Source organism: Notechis scutatus, chromosome 2 (genome assembly GCF_049901735.1).
Source record: "Notechis scutatus isolate UNSWTSFEM ecotype Mainland chromosome 2, rNotScu1.2, whole genome shotgun sequence".
In the NCBI taxonomy this organism is placed as follows: domain Eukaryota; kingdom Metazoa; phylum Chordata; class Lepidosauria; order Squamata; family Elapidae; genus Notechis; species Notechis scutatus.
In genome coordinates, this window is record NC_142010.1 from 129,437,591 (window position 1) to 129,455,958 (window position 18,368).

Below are 18,368 nucleotides of genomic sequence, written 5' to 3' on the forward strand. Positions count from 1 at the left end.
GAAACATTGGTTGGAAACTAATCAAGAGAGAAGCAACCTAGGATTAAGGAGAAACTTCCGAACAGTGAAGACAATTAACCAGTGGAACAGCTTGCCACCAGAAGTTGTGGGTGCTTCATCACTGGATTTTTTTAAGGTAGACAGTCACTTATCTAAATTAGTATAGGTTCTCCTGCTTGAGCAGGGGACTGGACTAGAAGACCTCCAAGGTCCCTTCCAGCTTATTCTATCCTAAATAACTTCTAAATTAGTTCCAATTTACATATGTGTGTGCATGTATGCCTAGGCACCTTCACAGCATTGTTGGTTCAGCCCTTCAAAACAATTCTGGTTTCTCACGTGGTCCCTTGGGAACATTAATTGCTCACCCCTTCTCTTTGTTGTGGGTGTGCAAGTTCTGGAGGCACTATTTTCTGAGAGCCCATTTTGTTCAGAACCGTGACTGCCCCTTTACTCAGCCCAAAGAATAAATGTCTGGGCTTTCTGCCTTCATTAATTCATTCAAATTTGTGCATCTCCCATCTCGTCTAGAGATGACACTGAGCTTTTACAAACATTATACAAAGAGCAAAAGGCTTCTGGCAAGGAGAAGTGGAGAAACACTTCTGGCCATAGGACCCAGCAACTGCATAGCTTCCCCCCACCCCCCAGCCCTTTTCCCATTTACAGCACTGGATCCTGAGAACTGGAGCAACCTCTGGAAAAGGCAGGGAGATCAAAGGGGTGGGGGAGAGAGAGAGACAGAGACAGAGAAAGAGACAGAGACAGAGACACAGAGAGAGAGAGAGACAGAGAGAGAATCCCCATTGCAGAAGCAAGAGCAAGCTTGTTTCATGTTGGATTTAGACCCTGTATCCCCACAGCAACTTTTCCCTTTGGGAAGTGAGGTTGGCTCATTAAAGGAGAGGGGAACACAAAGGCTCTGCTCCCTGGAGGGGCTTTCCCTTGTTTTATGCCCTATGTGGGTTAGAGTGGCCAAAAGCCATTACTTATATCCAATGGGCTTTCCTGGGTGGAAAGGAGACGGTTCGTCTTTATTCTGTGGTGAGAACTAAAACCGCATGAGATGTTCTTGTGGCAGGAAGAAATTATTCCACAAATGTATATGCTTTCCCACAATGCTCGGAAGAGCTGCCTGGAGAACTGTGACGAAGAGCCACATTTGAGCCTTCCGGTTGGATGTGTTTGTGAAGTTCACAGAACGTGCATCTCTGGAGAAATTAACTGACACAAAAGCAACTATTTAAGGGGAGTGGGGAAAACCCTCCACTTAAAACAAGGCAGATAAAAGCAGAACTGACCTAGTTAGAGGCTGCGGATGAGCAATCCAATAAATCCTCTTCCTCCCTCTCACTTCAAAGCCAGCACGAACTACTACGCACCATAGAGGATTCTAATATAACCCCCTCCTTCCTCTGAGTCCCTCACACTTGCCATCTTATGTGGTACAAAACAATTTTATCACTGTTTACAGAGTGTGTGAATGGATCCAAAGAAGTTAATTTTCTAAAAAGACAGCCAGTTCGGTCTAGTGGCTAAGGCACTAAGCTAGAAAGTGGGAGGCTGCGAGTTCAAGTCCTGCCTCACATACGAAAGCCGTCTGGCTGACTTGGGGCCAATTACTCTCCCTCAGCCCAACCCACCTCACAGGGTTGTTGTTGTGGGGAAAATAGGAGGAAAGGGGTGTGTTGGAGGGGCTTGCTGCTCTGAGTTATTTGTAAAAATAATGGAGGCAGGATATTAAACAGACATATAAATAAATAAGGCAAGCATATGCTTTCTCCGTGAATCCCTTTTATGATAAGTTTTAGGATTAATTTTATTGTCTGAATTCAGAACAGGCACAAATATATCCACAAAGCCTATAAATTCATAGGAAAAGAAATGGGCACTTAGTCAGCAAATATTTGCCTGCACTATTATACTGAAATTATACAGCAACATGCTTTCTTTTAATTAACTTTGGCTGCGTTCAAATTAATGTGAACATTGACCGGTTTGTCTTATAAAGCATTATAAGCCCAATGTGTATATTGTGTATGCCACTCTGTTTTTAAAAATGATGTTCTTATCCAAAGTATTTGGCGTTAATTGGAAATGATAGAAACGTGGTCTTGAAGTGCAGTTTTCAATACAACGTGGAATTCTATCACAAGGGAAAAGGGGAATTTTGATAAAAATGGGGACAAATTAAATGGAATCATTTCCTTTGCAGTAACAGAGCAGGGGAAACCACTGTGTTACTTCCACGTGTTAGTTAAAATTACAAATGCTGCTGCATGATAGGTGCTGAATGTCTTATGTAATACCGCCCATAATGGCACCAATCAATGTTAGACAATATAAGTTGGATGCTGCTTCAGTATCTACAAAAGGGGTGTCAAAGTCAAGATGCAGGGGCCAGATCCAGCCCATGGGGTGCTTAGATCTGCCCCACAGGGCCGCCCTGGAAACACCAAAGGACTGGCCCACGGTGCCTCTGACAGTGAAAAATGGAGTTTGGCAGGGCCGCGTGCGAGGTCTATTTTAGCTGGCAGAGCATTACAGGAGGCCGTTGCAGCCGAAAATGGAGCTCCGGAGCCCATTTTTTCTGGCAGAATGCTCCGCCTACCACAGGCACTGCCAACATAAGTGATGTTGAGCTGGCTATGCCCACCCTGGCCACACCCACCCCAGCCTCCTGAAGTCAAACACAACACTGATGTGAATGAAATTGAGTTTGACACCCCTGATCTACAACAACATGAGTAAGAGTTGCATCCAACCCCTCTGGGCCACTCAGACTCTGAGGTTCAAGAGCATCAGATGCTACTGTCAAATCTGTTGAAAGAACTTCTGGAACAGACCTTGCTGCCATTTCTGTAGTCCGACTATTACACAGTGGATTCCATCTGGGTTCCTGGTTGCACAGGAATCTCCCGGGAACATTGAACCAAGGGATTTTCAGATCTTTGCCAAAATATTCAGGTTGGAACAGATGGCATGGAGGTCAAGGAATGTTGGAGAGAGCACTCTTGATGTGGTCCCACATCCCATCTGATCTTCATTTCTGATCTTCATTTAAGGATTCTTTCATTGTCCCACAGCTTTACTATCACCTTTAATTAGGGCACTGTTTTATCCATGTAATTGATTAGCAGAAGCTGCTGAGAAAATATTTTGTGGATCTGATTAAAATTCAGTGCAATCAGTGGGTTTACTTTCTTCAGATTCTTAGAAAACAGATACATGAATAACATTCTGTAAGCAAATTGTGTATAAAAATCAAATATATGTATGTCTACATATATCTTTTAATTGCATCTAATATGTTGATGGTTGAGCTGGAATTTTTGATTACAAAATGAACAATGTACACAATTCCATTGATTGGTTGATTATTTTTCTCCAGGATAATCTATCCCTAATGTGATCTTCAGGTTAGGGTTACAATGACATGACCATCCTTCGATGCATGGCAGAATAGGATGAAGTATCTTTACCCTTATGGAGTTAATTTTTTCCCCACCTTCCAAGATAGTGTCTCATCTGAAATGTATTAGAATATAATACCGCCTTGAAAAAGTGACTCTTCGTGCAGTTATTTCAATAGTTTGTAAGGAAACATTCCACAAAAAGACCACTGAATGTCTTTTTAATAACCAATCGCCCTGAATTTTCAGAAGACTGTTAGACCTGTTTTGCCTGAATGGCATTTTGCAAAGGTCAAACAAGATGCCTTTGTGAAAACCAAGGATCTTGTTCTCTTTGCAAAACAAGCCAAAAGAGCCCCAAAGGGCAGTGCCTAGAGATCACAGGAAAGCAGCATATCTGCAGCAGAATTAAATCAACTGGCCAACAAATGCTCAGCAGGTATCAGTCTCTGACGACACACAGTTGACCTCCAAATTCCCTTCAGCTCTGTTATTCTACGTTCAATTATCAAAAGTATAAGTAAAGCATTATAGATCAATCACACAGCAAGGTTTATTGTGATGGGTGGGATAGAAGCACTACTTGAAACTGAAAGAAGCTAATTTTGGCCACTTTCACAAAGAGTTGTGTTTGAGAGAAAGGCTATACAATAAGGGGGAATGGGGTGTCTCAGAGTCACGGTCACTCAGAAGAGCCATAACATTAAGAAATGCCAGTATAGCATGAGGCATAAATAAAGAAACCTGGTACATTATTAGCTAAGGAGTTCTGCATTAGGCAGAAGCCATATGATATAATGTATGGCAAAGTTAGGCAAACAATGTGATTTAAATAGAATGGATGTGGCAGGCCAGGGACAATTGCCCCATAATATCCTGTAATCAAGTCTGTTATTGTAGTGATTGATCCCTTCTTTACACCCCCCCCCCAAAAATCAATTCAGAAACTCTTGGGGGAACTTTGAAGCTTTTTCTCAAGAGGGCCCATAAGTAATCTCTGCTAGTGTCCTGCCTAGGGAAGAGGTGGACGCTGATATTGGGAATCTCCTTCCATTCCTCATGTGATGAGTTCAAAAATTGCTATTTGTGTGTGAGAGAGGTAAGTTCAAAACTTTGCCTAAAAGGATGCCTCTGGATTTGAATTTCCAGCTAGACGACTGGCAATGCTCCTGTGGCTGATGCAAAGTAACCAGTGTGGTATAAACATTTGTGCATTGTAGGTGCTGTGAGATGGGAACTGTGCTGGGTGTATCTTCATCACTGAATGAATTACTGCAATTCATATTTGGAGGCGGGGGCTGTCTTCACTCCTATACTTTGGTATATGGACTTGAGGGAGCAGGTAATGTTTGCTCTGTTGGGTTATTTGGGTGGTTTTCTGAACTGGGCCAAGCATATGTAAGAAAAGCAGGTAACCTGTGACCAGTTTTGAGGCTAGCAGAATCTATTTCTTTATTTATGATCCCAGACCAATAAAGGCTGAGTCATATTCGATTATGCCAAAGAAATTCAGAGCTATATATTTTGATGGATTGCTTGCTTTTAACAAAATAGGAAAATAAGTGCATATGGTAAACTTCTGCCAGGTTTAATGCATCTATCTTAATTAAAACATCCTCACCCATAAATTTTAAAATTTTAAGCTGTATTGTACAATAGCTGTTTAAATGGCATCCCCTGGGGAGAGAATTGTAAGAACTACTGGAATGAACTGAGAACAGATATGACATTAAATTGTATGCAGGAGATACCAAAGACTTACCACTGAAGACTTCCGGAGACTGAGACGATCTGTTCGGGCTCTGAAATATACTTCATCAAAGGATGAGTGGCTTCCCTTCAGCTTCTCAGAGAGGTTCCGGTAGAGACGCTTGGCGGCATTGGGAGAAGAGGGAGGGTTATTCTTTTTGGTCTGGGAAAGTTGTAAGCTCTGCATTTGCTGGGTCATCTTTCACAGGGCAGTTCCTACAAAAGAGGCAGGACAACTCTGCTGTTAGAACAAGGACACTCTTGAACCTGGCAAGTGAGTTCGTGGGAAATAGCCTATATTAGAATCTTAGAAATCTAAGTTTCTACATGAAAACAGCCGTTTTCGCAAACAAAAGAAAAAAAATATGCCAGTGGTGAATCTTTTGCCTGTTTCAGCCTGCCTTCCCAGTCCCAAATCAAATTACTTTTGTTCAGTTTCTCTGGAATGGAAATAATTTTGAAATTCCTTGTCTTGATTGATGCCCTTGTTCTTTTTAATGCTGGTCTTTTAAAAACCTTGGGAGTACCGTGTTTATCTGAGCACCATCTCATCCCATATTCATATTTTTGCTTTCTCTGTTACTGTAATTTCATTTTCCATTATTTTTTATTTATTAAAGTTAGTAATCTTGAGAGTGGGAAGAAAAATCTGAAGTGCCAAAAGCATTTTTGGCACTCTGTTTTAACTGGTTTACACCGGGGGCCTTGACTAAAACATACTCATCCGACCTGCAGGGTGCTTAAATCTGGCCCATGGGGCCGGCCTGGAAATAGCGAAGGACTAGCCCAGGATGCCTCTGACAGCCAAAATGGGGCACAGGGGAGGGCCCACACACAGCCCCTGCGTGCCCCATTTTGGCCGTCAGGGGGCTGCAGGAGGCATCTGTCCCCCACTCGCCCTGGCTGGACTGTGGAGGAGAACTACAATACCGATCCAGTCCTCGAAGGAATCTAGTCTGACACCCCTGGGCTAGAGAGAGCAATTGGCCAGCCTTGCATTAGGACTTTGTCAATGTTTCTTTCATGACCCTGTTAAAGGGTGCCCTGCTTCTTTCTAGTCTCGACACTGCCTGTCCCCTCTAGTTTTCCTTTGGCTTTGATCTGAGTGTGCTTCTTTGAAAAGGTAGGAGCAATCCACCATAAATGATTTTTGCAGAAAAAGAAAACCACGTTTTTCAACCTTTAAAATAAACACACATATTTTCTGTTGCTTGCACATAAGGAACACATTTGTCTTGTGCTCTAGAGGCAGGCAACCTTTTGGTGCAGTAGGGACACTTTTGTAAAGTTGAGAGCTTGGGGGCAGTCTAATAAAATGATAGCAGGAGCGATCATGGTGGGACTCACAAAATAAGGAGTTGATATTTAGGAAACAACCATAAAAATTCTAGCTCCCCTGTGTAACAGCAGTCTGGTTGTTACCTGCGTACACTTCTGGCCAGTTCTTCAAAGGGGACGAGGTCAAGAAAGAGACTCCACAAGTACTAGTACACCTATGCTTTATTAATACAGACTATTATAATAAAATCTTAAAAGCCTGCTATCATTTTTCCTTCCTTCCCTCTTATGTTCCAGAGTGCTAAGGCAGAGCTAATTTGAATCCCATATTCTTCCTGATCTGGACTTAAATCATATAAAACTGCTGTTACAGTTTTTCCAAACTTATCTCTGTGGTTCTCTATCACTCTGAAGAAAGCACTGTGCTATACTATCCACCCATTTGATGTATAATTGGCATCTTAAGAGTCACACAGATTTCAATGCTCGCTTTATAACAGTGAGTGTTTTTTGTGTAACTTAATTCAGAAATTCAACAATGGGATGTGCAGGATGAACTGCTTGCTTAGAATAATGTTAATCCTGCCTTTGATGCAGTCCATAATGAAGTCCCAGCCTTGCCTTGATAACCAGGCATCATATTTTTCTTCCCACTGAACCCTTCTCACTAATTGATCATACAATTCAGCAGAGGCCCAAGGTCTGGTATCTCTCTCAACTTTCTACCTGTTAAAAGTGGTGGTGGCAGATGTCTGAAACCTAAATTGGCTTAAAGCCTTGCATGCTTCTGAGGCTAGTGGACTATTGTAAACAGATGAATTCTCTAAATGGCTAACATATGCCAGGAGACAAGCTAATAATTGGTATGTTCATTGAAGAACGTGCTTCATTAAACTCAAGTGACAGTTTCTATAAATGGAAAGAAACCTGAGAAGTGCTTCCTGGCACATGAAAAAGATAGGAGGAGCGAGAACAAAAAGGTAGGTGGAAATTTATCTTGACTTTTTAAGATGTAGCAACTTAAAACATAGGAAAAGCAGAGGCAAATCTCTTGGTTATGTCTCCAAATACCCCGATTATCTCTTGGCTTTAAAAGAGCTGCCTGATCTTTTTCTTCATGAGATAGAGATGCTGTCCAGAGTCACTTTGCATGAGACGAGTGGCCTTACCAATTTATTAAATAAATTAAAAGGGTAGGTAGGTAGATAGGTTGATAGGGATAGATAAATAGGTAGGTAGATAGAGGGATAGATAGATGATGGATAGTTAGATAGACAGATAGAGGAATAGATAGCTAGATGATAGATAGAGGAATAGATGATTGATAGATGATAGATGGATAGATAGACAGACTATAGAAATCCTTATTATTTGAAAATATATATTAATTTTCATAATATCTACCTTGAAGCTTAGAATGGAGCCTTGTTGTATTCAGCCCTCATTAACATCAGCAGTAGATAATTGACAAAGGGTATTATTAAGTACACACCCACCCTTTAAAAAAAATCTCAGGCTTTCCACTGCTATACTATGTAGTTCTTATGCAGGGTTCCTTTTGGAGATGGCATGTTACAGACATTCCCACAAAGTAGCCCTATCCAGTTAAAACAATTCATTCTTTACTAAAAGGCAAGGTTGCTTCTCACTAACCCCTCTAGCTTCTTATTATGTTGTCTGTCACCTAATTTTGCATTTGTAAAAAAAAATTTCCTAGGCAAATGAACGTAGGTCAGAAGAAGCCTGGCTTGCTGCCATTTCCTATTTTTATTCTGAAGGTGACTTTGGGGGGGGGGGTCTCTGTGAGAGTGTCTGTTTCAAGGGAGAGAAAGCTGGCTGAGCATTTTTGATAGGAAGAAAATTGAGGGAAAGTGAGCTTTAGAACGAGAACTAAAAGAATGGAAATGTTTTGTCAGGCTTACTGAAATGAAGACAGGGCTCCAGGATGTGTACACATTCCAGAACTAGAGTGATTTTGAAACTAACCTGGATCTTGGATCCAATATTATATTGGCAGCTTATAAAGCAGAGTGAGAACCAATTAGAACAGAAAGCCTTCTTGATGTTATATACCCAGAGACAGACTCCGCATGGTAGAAGAGCCCGCCTGCATTATTGCTCTAGGTTAGATTATGAAGGCTTCGGTTCTCTAGCCCGAGCATGCTTCTTTCTGGCAGGTCTCACTGGGTTGGCCTCCAGTTTTAGCAATAGCTTTGGGATAGGCAAATAATTAATTTCCTTTTTGTTTTTTGTAAATTGCAAAACAGGCATTTAATCAAGACTGATCCTTTTCTAGGGAACCCATACTGTCTTGTCCTGGACAGGGGATGGCCTAGGCCAGGGGTCTCCAATCTTGGCGACTTTAAGACAGCAAAGCTGGCTGAGGAATTCTGGGAGTTAAAGTCCACAAGTCTTAAAGTTGCCAAGGTTGGAGACCCCTGGCCTAGATCAGTGGTTCTCAGCCTTTTCTTCACCACAGACTCCCTTTTGTGACCACGGATCCCCAAAACTTACAGTAACTCAAGATTTAAATTGTAACATTTCTTCAAGCCTTTGTGGATCCCCTGTGATGGCATCGCAGCCCCGCCCCGGTAGACCACAGGTTGAGAACCACTGGCCTTGATGGTCTCCCAAATACCTTCTATTCTTTACATTTAACAATTCTATGAACTTTAAGGTTCCTTTTCTTTTTCTACCTTTTAATTTTTTTTGTGGGCAACTGTTTTCAACAGGTCTCCCCACACTCTTTCTGTCTTAGAGTCACCCCCTACCAATACTCTAGACCAGGGGTGTCAAACTGACCAGATGTGTCATGCACAGGCCACACCCACCCCACCCCAACAAATGGGAAAAACATCACAAAATGTCATGTGATGGCAACATGATGTGGCGAGTTTGACACCTGTGCTCTAGACAGTCATTGCTTTCTATAAAACAATTTGGCATTTTCTTAACATTCACACATGCTTAGGGTATCTCCTGAATATGAGGAAATATCTTATGTTAGGTAGCTCTGACTGGGTTCAAGTCATACGCAGTCATCTGAGTTCATTTACTTCACTAATACAATATAATGAGGAGAAATAAATTATCGTTTATGGCGCCCCTAATTACAGCTACCCGATTAAGACTAACTGGGGATCTGATGTTTAAAAAAAATATGATGTGTAAGACATGCATCCTTGGAGAGATCCATTATGAGGAAAAATGTAGCACCCAGAGTACCAAGTTTGATTGATCTGCTCCCTGTGGTTATATTACAGGTGAAACTCAAAAAATTAGAATATCGTGCAAAAGTTCATTTATTTCAGTAATGCAACTTAAAAGGTGAAACTAATATATGAGATAGACTCATTACATGCAAAGCAAGATAGTTCAAGCCATGATTTGTCATAATTGTGACGATTATGGCTTACAGCTCATGAAAACCCCAAATCCACAATCTCAGAAAATTAGAGTATTACATGCAATCAATAAAACAAGGAGTGTACATAGAACAATATTGGACCTCTGAAAAGGATAAGCATGCATATGTACTCAGTACTTGGTTCGGGCTCCTTTTGCAGCAATTATTGCCTCTATGCGATGTGGCATGGAAGCTATCAGTCTGTGGCACTGCTGAGGTGTTATGGAAGACCAGGATGCTTCAATAGCGGCCTTCAGCTCTTCTGCATTGTTCGGTCTCATGTCTCTCATCTTTCTCTTGGCAATGCCCCATAGATTCTCTATGAGGTTCAGGTCAGGCGAGTTTGCTGGCCAATCAAGCACAGTAATCCCATAGTCATTGAATCAGGTTTTGGTGCTTTTGGCAATGTGGGCAGGTGCCAAGTCCTGCTGGAAAATGAAGTCAGCATCCCCATAAAGCTTGTCTGCGGAAGGAAGCATGAAGTGCTCCAAAATCTCCTGGTAGACAGCTGTGCTGACCATGGACTTAATGAAGCACAGTGGACCAACACCAGCAGATGACATGGCTCCCCAAATCAACATAGACTGTGGAAACTTCACACTGGACTTCAAGCATCTTGCAGTGTGTGCCTCTCCATTCTTCCTCCAGACTCTGGGTCCTTGGTTTCCAAATGAGATGCAAAAGTTGCTCTCATCATAAAAGAGGACTTTGGACCACTGAGCAACAGACCAGTTCTGTTTTTCTTTGGCCCAGGTAAGACGCTTCTGACATTGTTTGTTGTTCAGGAGTGGCTTGACAAGAGGAATATGACATTTGAAGCCCATATCCAGGATCCGTCTGTGTGTGGTGGTTTTTGATGCACTGACTCCAGCCTCAGTCCACTCCTTGTAAAAGTCCCCGACACTTTTGAATGGCCTTTTCCTGACAATCCTCTCCAGACTGCAGTCATCTCTGCTGCTTGTGCACCTTTTTCTTCCACACTTTTCCCTTCCACATAACTTTTTATTAATGTGCTTTGATACAGCACTTTGGGAACATCCATCTTCGTTTGCAATTACGTTTTGAGGCTTTCCCTCCTTATGGAGGGTGTCAATAATGGTTTTCTGCACAACTGTAAGGTCAGCAGTCTTTCCCATGATTGTGATTCCTATTGAACATGACTGAGAGACCATTTAAAGACTCAGGAACCCTTTGTAGGTGTTATGGCTTAATCAGCTGATTAGAGTGGGACACTTTGAGCCTAGAACATTGAACCTTTTCACAATATTCTAATTTTCTGAGATTGTGGATTTGGGGTTTTCATGAGCTGTAAGCCATATTCATCTCAGTTATGACACATCACTGCTTGAACAATCTTGCTTTGCATGTAATGAGTCTACCTCATATATTAGTTTCACCTTTTAAGTTGCATTATTGAAATAAATGAATTTTTGCACGATATTCTAATTTTTCGAGTTTCACCTGTAGGTAAAAATGTTTTATTAGGAAAGCTAATTTATGCAACTTGCCTGTAGATTGCCAAATAAATGGTATCTTTCTAGATAGTTGCCTCCGATCATGGAATCAAACTCTTAACCCACAACTTATTTACTGAATCACATAAAAACATATGGAAATCACATAAAGCTACAATAAGATCTGAAAAAAACTTCCAATGCTACTTAAAAGGTAAGTTGTGTGTGGATAGGGAAATAATAATAATAATAATAATAATAATAATAATAATAATAATAATAATAATAATAGTAGTAGTAGTAGTAGTAGTAGTAGTAGTAGTAGTAGTAGTTAATCTTAGGCTCAAGCTTGATAAGAAGCAGAAGTGTTCAACATGCCCATACAGGTGAGTGTGAAACAGACTAATTGAAAAAAGAAAACAGATGCATTTTCTTCGGTGTTTACATTCTTGGAAAAACACAGAAAGCCTGTTTTATGATCTTGAGCATCTGGAGCCAGTCACCCTGCAAAGGAAACTTAGAATGCATACATTATGTGGAATTAACAACTGTGTCCAATGAATTCCTAAGGAAGGTTTCAAAGGTTTGAAAATTGTAACATTATTTACATTTAATGTTATTCTTTCACCTCTATCTAATTCCAATTATATCTAGAGTATGGCAGCTTATAGGCATTCCTCACCCAGAAGTGACTAGAAGAGGGGCTGTTACCCAGTGGCAGAGCTCCCATTTTCTGGGATGAGTTTGAGCTGGTGACCCTTGAGGAAGTGGGCAGCAGGACTCATTTTGCTGTCTGCTTGGCCCCGTTTATCGGATCTGGGACTCTTCTGGGTCATGAAGTGGCCAGGGAGGTCATCACCAATGATTGGGTCCATGCTGAGGTACAAACCTCTCTGTCAGAGAGGATGGTGCCCCCTGCCTCAAAAGAGGCAATGGTGTTCCCCACCCCCTCCTCAAGAGGCCAAATGAGAATCCTGGAGGAAACAGATTATCCTCATTTCAGGCAGGTTTCAGGTTGGACTTTAGTACTGAGACAGCTTTATTCATGCTTGCCAATCACCTATGGCAGAACTGAGCTGGCAGTGGTGCATCCATCTTGTTCTCCTGTATCTCTCAGTGGGTTTTGATAGTGTCAACCACGGCAATTTTTGAGATGATTCTGTGGGTTAGGAATTGGGGGCACCCAGTTTTATGAAGGTTCTCTTCCTTTCTCAAGAGCTGGTTTCAGTAAGCATCAATGTGTATGTGTGTTGTGGGGTGGGGAGATATTGTTTCCTCACTACTTCTGCCCAGATGCTGCAGGATTCTATTCTGTCTCCCCTCCTTTTCAACAATTACAATGAAACTGCTGGGTGAGGTCATCTACCAATTTGGGCTTTGGTATTGTCAGTATGCTAAACATACCCAAGTCTATCTTTTGACTCCAGGACAGCCAAGTAAAGCTGTTGAGATTCTGTCCCAGTGCCTAGAGGCTATGTGGGTTTATGCGATGGAATCTGGTGCAGAGTCAACAAGAGGGAGAGCGTTTTTCCCAAGGATCTAAGAGGCAAATCAGCCTGGAATCCTTGGCAGGCAGGAACTGTATCTAATAGTTATGCAGATTATGCTTTAGTCTGGCAAGATTCCTGTCTATAGATGAGTAGTGATGAAGAAATTACTCATGCCATTCTGGGTTCCTTGCTCCTGATGGTTTAGATGGGGAGGAGGAACTGTCTCAGCCAGTCCTTGAGTATTGAAGATTTGTCCTGAAATGAATACAAACTCCAGCTCTTTTGTCATGCAATGGTGGTTTATTCATTAGCTTAGCAAACAACAAATACACTTCTCTGACAAGAAAGGCTAAAAGCCAGGCAAGGTTAGAGTTGGGTTTGAGTTTGCTCCCTTTCCTTTTATTACCATTATCATGAGACACACCACACCATACCCAGGCCTATACGCAGTTCTAAATCTGGCCACGCCTAACCCATAGCAGCACAGGACATACCCCTTTTAAGGTTGTATATGGAATTGATTTCGTAGCTGTACCTGAATTACCTGAGATGACGGAGCCTGTCAAACTGTTTCTAAACAATCCTATCAAAGCTGAGTGGCTGTGGGTGTTTGGACCATCCAGGTTGGGGGATAGTCCAACTCCTGATCTTGTTCACTCCCCCGTTCAAGGGTTGTGCACAGATTAGGGCTCTTCCCAGGCCTACAGCTCTTGCTTAGCGTAGCAACTGTTCAAAGCTACAACAATGCTAAAAATATGACTTACAATTGGTCCTCGTGAACATCTCTGCGTCCCTGTGATTACATGATCGTAAAACTGAGTGCTTGGCAACCGCTGCACACTTATGGTGGTTGCAGCATCCCATGGTCACATGATTGTCATTTGCAAATTTTCCACCAAATGAAGCAGAATCAATGGGGAAGCCAGCAGGGATTCTTGCACTTACATGATGTCTTGCTTAATGACTACAGTGATTTGCTTAATGAGTGCGCCAACCATTCATAAAATTGGGAACAGTCATGCAATGCCACACTCAACAATTGGACTGCTTGAATGATCAATTTTCTGGTCCCTATTGGGGTCATAAGTTGAGGATTACCTGTATTCTGCATTTCAGGCAGAAGCCTTTTTCAGCCTCTCCAAGAGCCACAGCTGAACCTGCAACTTAGAACCATTTGAATGTGTGTGCATACACATTTTTATACCCAATTTTGTTTAAACATGGGCATTTCTACCACAGTGTACTTCTGTGCTTTATTTTGAATAATACATGCTCTCTCTTTTCTTTTTTTACTTTGAGCATGCTTTTTAAAATTAGTACAGAACTACATAATACAAAGGTAAAGGAATCTGCCTTTTGATTTGCATTTTGAAACTGTGAATGAGGTAAACATTCAATTTACAGTGAATCAACCCAATCTCTACTGTTTCTTGTGAGTTAACAGATGGCTGCACTTAAATGTTTCTCAATGTGTCCAATTCTTCTTTAGAACCACAATATAAGGCAGGATTCTGAATCACGTCAGAAGCGGGGAATTCAGGTGAAGTATACTTAAAAACATTTTTCAGATCTTTGTGTCTGCTCATCAAGAGACACAAGACATAAGGGTGCTGTGTGCATATGCTTAACTTTCATACAATCAGTCAGACTGAATGGGATTGTTATAGTGCCTTGAGTTACATCTTAATCTGCAGGGTGCAGAAAGTACCCAAGATCACATTGAGAACATGCATGCTTGAGCAGCTAATTTGGTAGCCTCACTCTTGACTGTAAACAGGATTATTTGGCAAGGTCTCAAAGGATGTGCGACACTTTTTATTTTTAAAGAATAATAGTAGAAAGGTATGAATATGACAATCAGAGAAAAAACAAACAAAGAGAAAGCCAAAGGAAAGTAGAAGAACCAAAAGAAAGAAATATTAGGATATTATGGAGAGGTGTGAAACCATCTGGTTATCTCTCTTTCTCTTTCTCTGTCTCAACATCTTATCACATTCTTTGTATGGTGGCTGAGGTTTATTATATGGATTGCCCTTATTACCGGTAAATACAGAAATCTGAGTTCACTAGATATTTGCTACTGTTGTCCCCAAAAAGAGATTTTCTAATGGATGAGAGTCATTCAGAGTTAGCTGAACTTCCTGGATGGAAGCTGTTCCAAACATGAACATTGACCTAGAGCAATAGGACAGAGATTTTCCTTGCCTTTGAGGTGTAGTCATGTAGGGTTTGCCTAGAAAAAAATAACATCTAATTTGTAAGAATTGTCCCCTCCCTGATATTTTGCTTCATGGAAAATCAGCAGCCACAAGCTTATACTGGGAAGCTGCAAGGTTATTATGAGACTCATTGGATCACAACCCTTGAAACAAAAATGGCATATATATTTCTGTAAATAAATAATATTTAGCACATCAACATCTTCTGCAACTCCTTGGAACTGGTATGATTTTTTAAAATGATATTTTACCAGTTAAACAGATACAGGTTTGGACCTTAGTGTAAGTTAGCTTAAAGTTATGGTGGTGCAGTAGTCAGAATGCAGTATTGCAGGCTAATTCTGCCCACTGCCAGCAGTTCAATCCTGATCGTCTCAAGGTTAACTCAGCCCTCCCTCCTTCTGAGGTCAGTAAAATGAGGACCCAGATTGTTGGGGGCAATATGCTGACTCTATAAACCACTTAGAAAGGGCTGCAAAGCACTATGAAGCGGTATTTAAGTCTAAATGCTACTGCTATTGCTAAAGAACTTCAAAGAAGGAAAGTTTCTCATCCACTCTATCTCCATGCCATCAGCTGTGCCTATCTAGCCCCTCCAAGTTTTGTGGTAACCTTAGTAATAGATGATCCATTATATAGTGAACAATATGGTATGCATAAGGATATGGGTGTATTTAACTGATTTATTTGGCGCCCACTTAACACACAACTGTATAACAGTAGTCATTGTAAAACCTAATTCCAAAAGTGCTTTTCAAAAAGGCAACTGGACTTCCTTGGGGTTTTTTTCCCCCTTGAAAACCTTTCACTTCTCATCCAAGAAGCTTCTTCAGTTCTGAGTGAATGGTGGAGAATGAAAGAATTTATTTGTTTAGTTTGTCAAGCATGTATGAGAAAACAAGTATAAGAATGAACATAACATATAAGCATATAAGTATAAACAGGTATAAGTATATACATAATAATTGAGTGTGAATAAATGGGAACAGTAGGACAGGGATGGTAGGCACGCTGGTGTGCTTATGCACACCCTCTAAATTTATATTTGCAGTCATCTGGATGAGAAGCTGGATTAAATATTTTCAAGGGGAAAAAAAAAACTCAAGAAAGTCCAGTTGCCTTTTTGGAAAAGCACCTTTGGGACAGTCATGGCCTGCATGACTGAGAATTTCCAAAGACGTGCAAAATCTAATGTCGTTCTAAAATCTAATGATTCCATAGTGGTTTTGACTATGGGCAACATTCATTAATTGAGGAAGCCAATCATGCTTCCTAATCACTGGTATACAAAGCAAAATCCAACCAAATGCATGGGGGTGATGGAACTCATATGTCTAGTATGGAGTCCATGCTTCCTTTTTCAGCTGGGTGTAGCTCTGCTCTTAAACTCGAGAAGGAGATGCATCTCAACCCAATGCTGAGATACATTTTGTGGTGGATTACTTGTTGCGCTATCTCCTTTCCATCAATCGCTTCCCAACCTTCTCTCACATTCCCCTCGCTCGCCTTCCTTAGAACATCCTAATCCCTTTTCCCCCACCCACCATTTCAACCAGCAAGAATGGGACTGCTTTATTTTTCTCCCGTTTCTCAGGCTTGCTAGCTGCACGAGCACTACTTTTTTGGTACGAGGAACACTGAAGACATTCACGGCAGCAGATACGGTTGTGTCCTGAGCACCTCGTCCTGCAATATACCTTCTTCCCTGATCTCACTGCTTGCTTGGTGGAAAGAAAAAACCTGGCACGACCTCATTGCACAAACTAACCACAGTCAACGCTAGATGGAGCAATGAGTCAATGCACTGGAGGGCTTTCGTCTCTGGAGACATCCGCTCTATCAGGAGTGGGTCCCAGGTGAGAACTGGCAATCTGGATGGCAGGCACCCTCCCAAATGATTCCTCGTGCTTCTCTTCCAGGCTATTCAATGCTGTAATCAGAGCTGGGGGAACTGTCAGATAGCCGGGACATCTGTGGAACGCAGCAGGGGAAACATGCATCTCAGTTGCTGACATGCTCACTGCATTTAGCCATCTCTCTTTTGGTGCCTGTCCCTTCCGTTGAGAATGAAACATTAGGGCAATAAAGGAATGATAACCGTAGTAAATATTCCAGTAGCTTAACTATTGCAGATAACGTACGCTGCTGAAGTGGGGGCAGGAGGAGGAGGAGGCAACCCTCTCTGCAGGCTGCATTTCTCACCCTCGCTACAATTAAGCACAAATCAACTCTCATGATCCACAGCACAAAAGATATGCTGGAAACATCATGCTGATCAGACATCCTTTGGAAGTCAGGATAGGCTTCTTATAATGCATAGATGTGGCATATGCCAGATAAGTATAACCTGAATGCTAACTGTTGGCAAAGTAGTCTGTCTCCCTCATGCCAAGTAATTTCTACATAGTTTTCTAACTCAGCCCAGAGGAGGAAATTTCCTAAATTTGGTGCGTGCATCAATCCACAGGGCAATGTGCCGAGCCTATGCAACTCAGGAAAGCACCGAGTATCAGTGGTGGTTGAACAAGGCTGAAAGATACATGCACAACAGGTAGAAGGACATTATATAATACTACTACTATAAGCTCCATCAATTTGCCCCATTTGTCTCTGCTCTCCCCCTCCACATGTTCCCCCAGCTATGCTTGCTGTAAATGAGAAGACATGCATGAAAAAGAATAAAAGATCACTCACCGGTGTTTTGTATTATGAAGCTGAAGTGAAGTAAATTAATGGTCCACGGTGTTCATTCAGTAAGATCACATTGATTTCTCTAGTGTGATTAAGCTTCTGGACAGAGTGACTCCGGATCTCTTCCCCACAATGAGTGACTAATTAAAAACAAGCATACATGCATATTGGCTATGAGCAATTTCTGGAGTTGAAGCCTGCCAGCATGAAAGCTTTTCCAAAACACAAAGCAAGGAAAAAGAAAAAGAAGAAGAAGAAGAAGAAGAAAAAAACCTTTGCAGCAACACAAGACAATATCCAAATAAACACTACTGGATTCTTGAACAGTTGGTGCTCCCCTAGCACTGTAGCCAAGACCTGCTATCAAAGAGTCTTATTTGTGTTGTCAAGGAAGCCCTGGCTATATGATGCTATATGCAATTATCCTCTTGCTTCTCTCTCACTCTCTGTCTTTCACAACTGATCAGCCCAGCAAGCGAGTAGGAAAGAAGAAAAAAAAAGTAATCATTGTCCAGAGTAAAGGAAAGGGAATAAAAAAAGAGAGAAAACAGGATTGTAAGTGACTGCCACCCAGACAGATCAAATAGGCTTTAGAGTTGCCATTTAAAAACACTTAGTTTTATGTGAAATCCATAAGAGTAAAACCAGTCCAGGTCCTGGATGTGGGT

General features: G+C 41.5%; 1 protein-coding gene across 1 annotated transcript in view; it reads right to left on the reverse strand.

Moving 5' to 3' along the window:
• The window catches only part of ANKFN1 (ankyrin repeat and fibronectin type III domain containing 1), a 122,748-nt gene extending 104,786 nt beyond the window's left edge, over positions 1-17,962 (reverse strand). Inside the window, exons 1-2 of the mRNA XM_087956192.1 lie at positions 17,704-17,962; positions 5,176-5,378 (exon numbers count right to left, since the gene is read on the reverse strand). Coding sequence (XP_087812318.1) covers positions 5,176-5,361 — 186 coding nt within the window. The 5' untranslated portion in view covers positions 5,362-5,378; positions 17,704-17,962. The remainder of the gene's footprint in view (positions 1-5,175; positions 5,379-17,703) is intronic.
• Between the last annotated feature and the right edge of the window lie 406 nt (positions 17,963-18,368).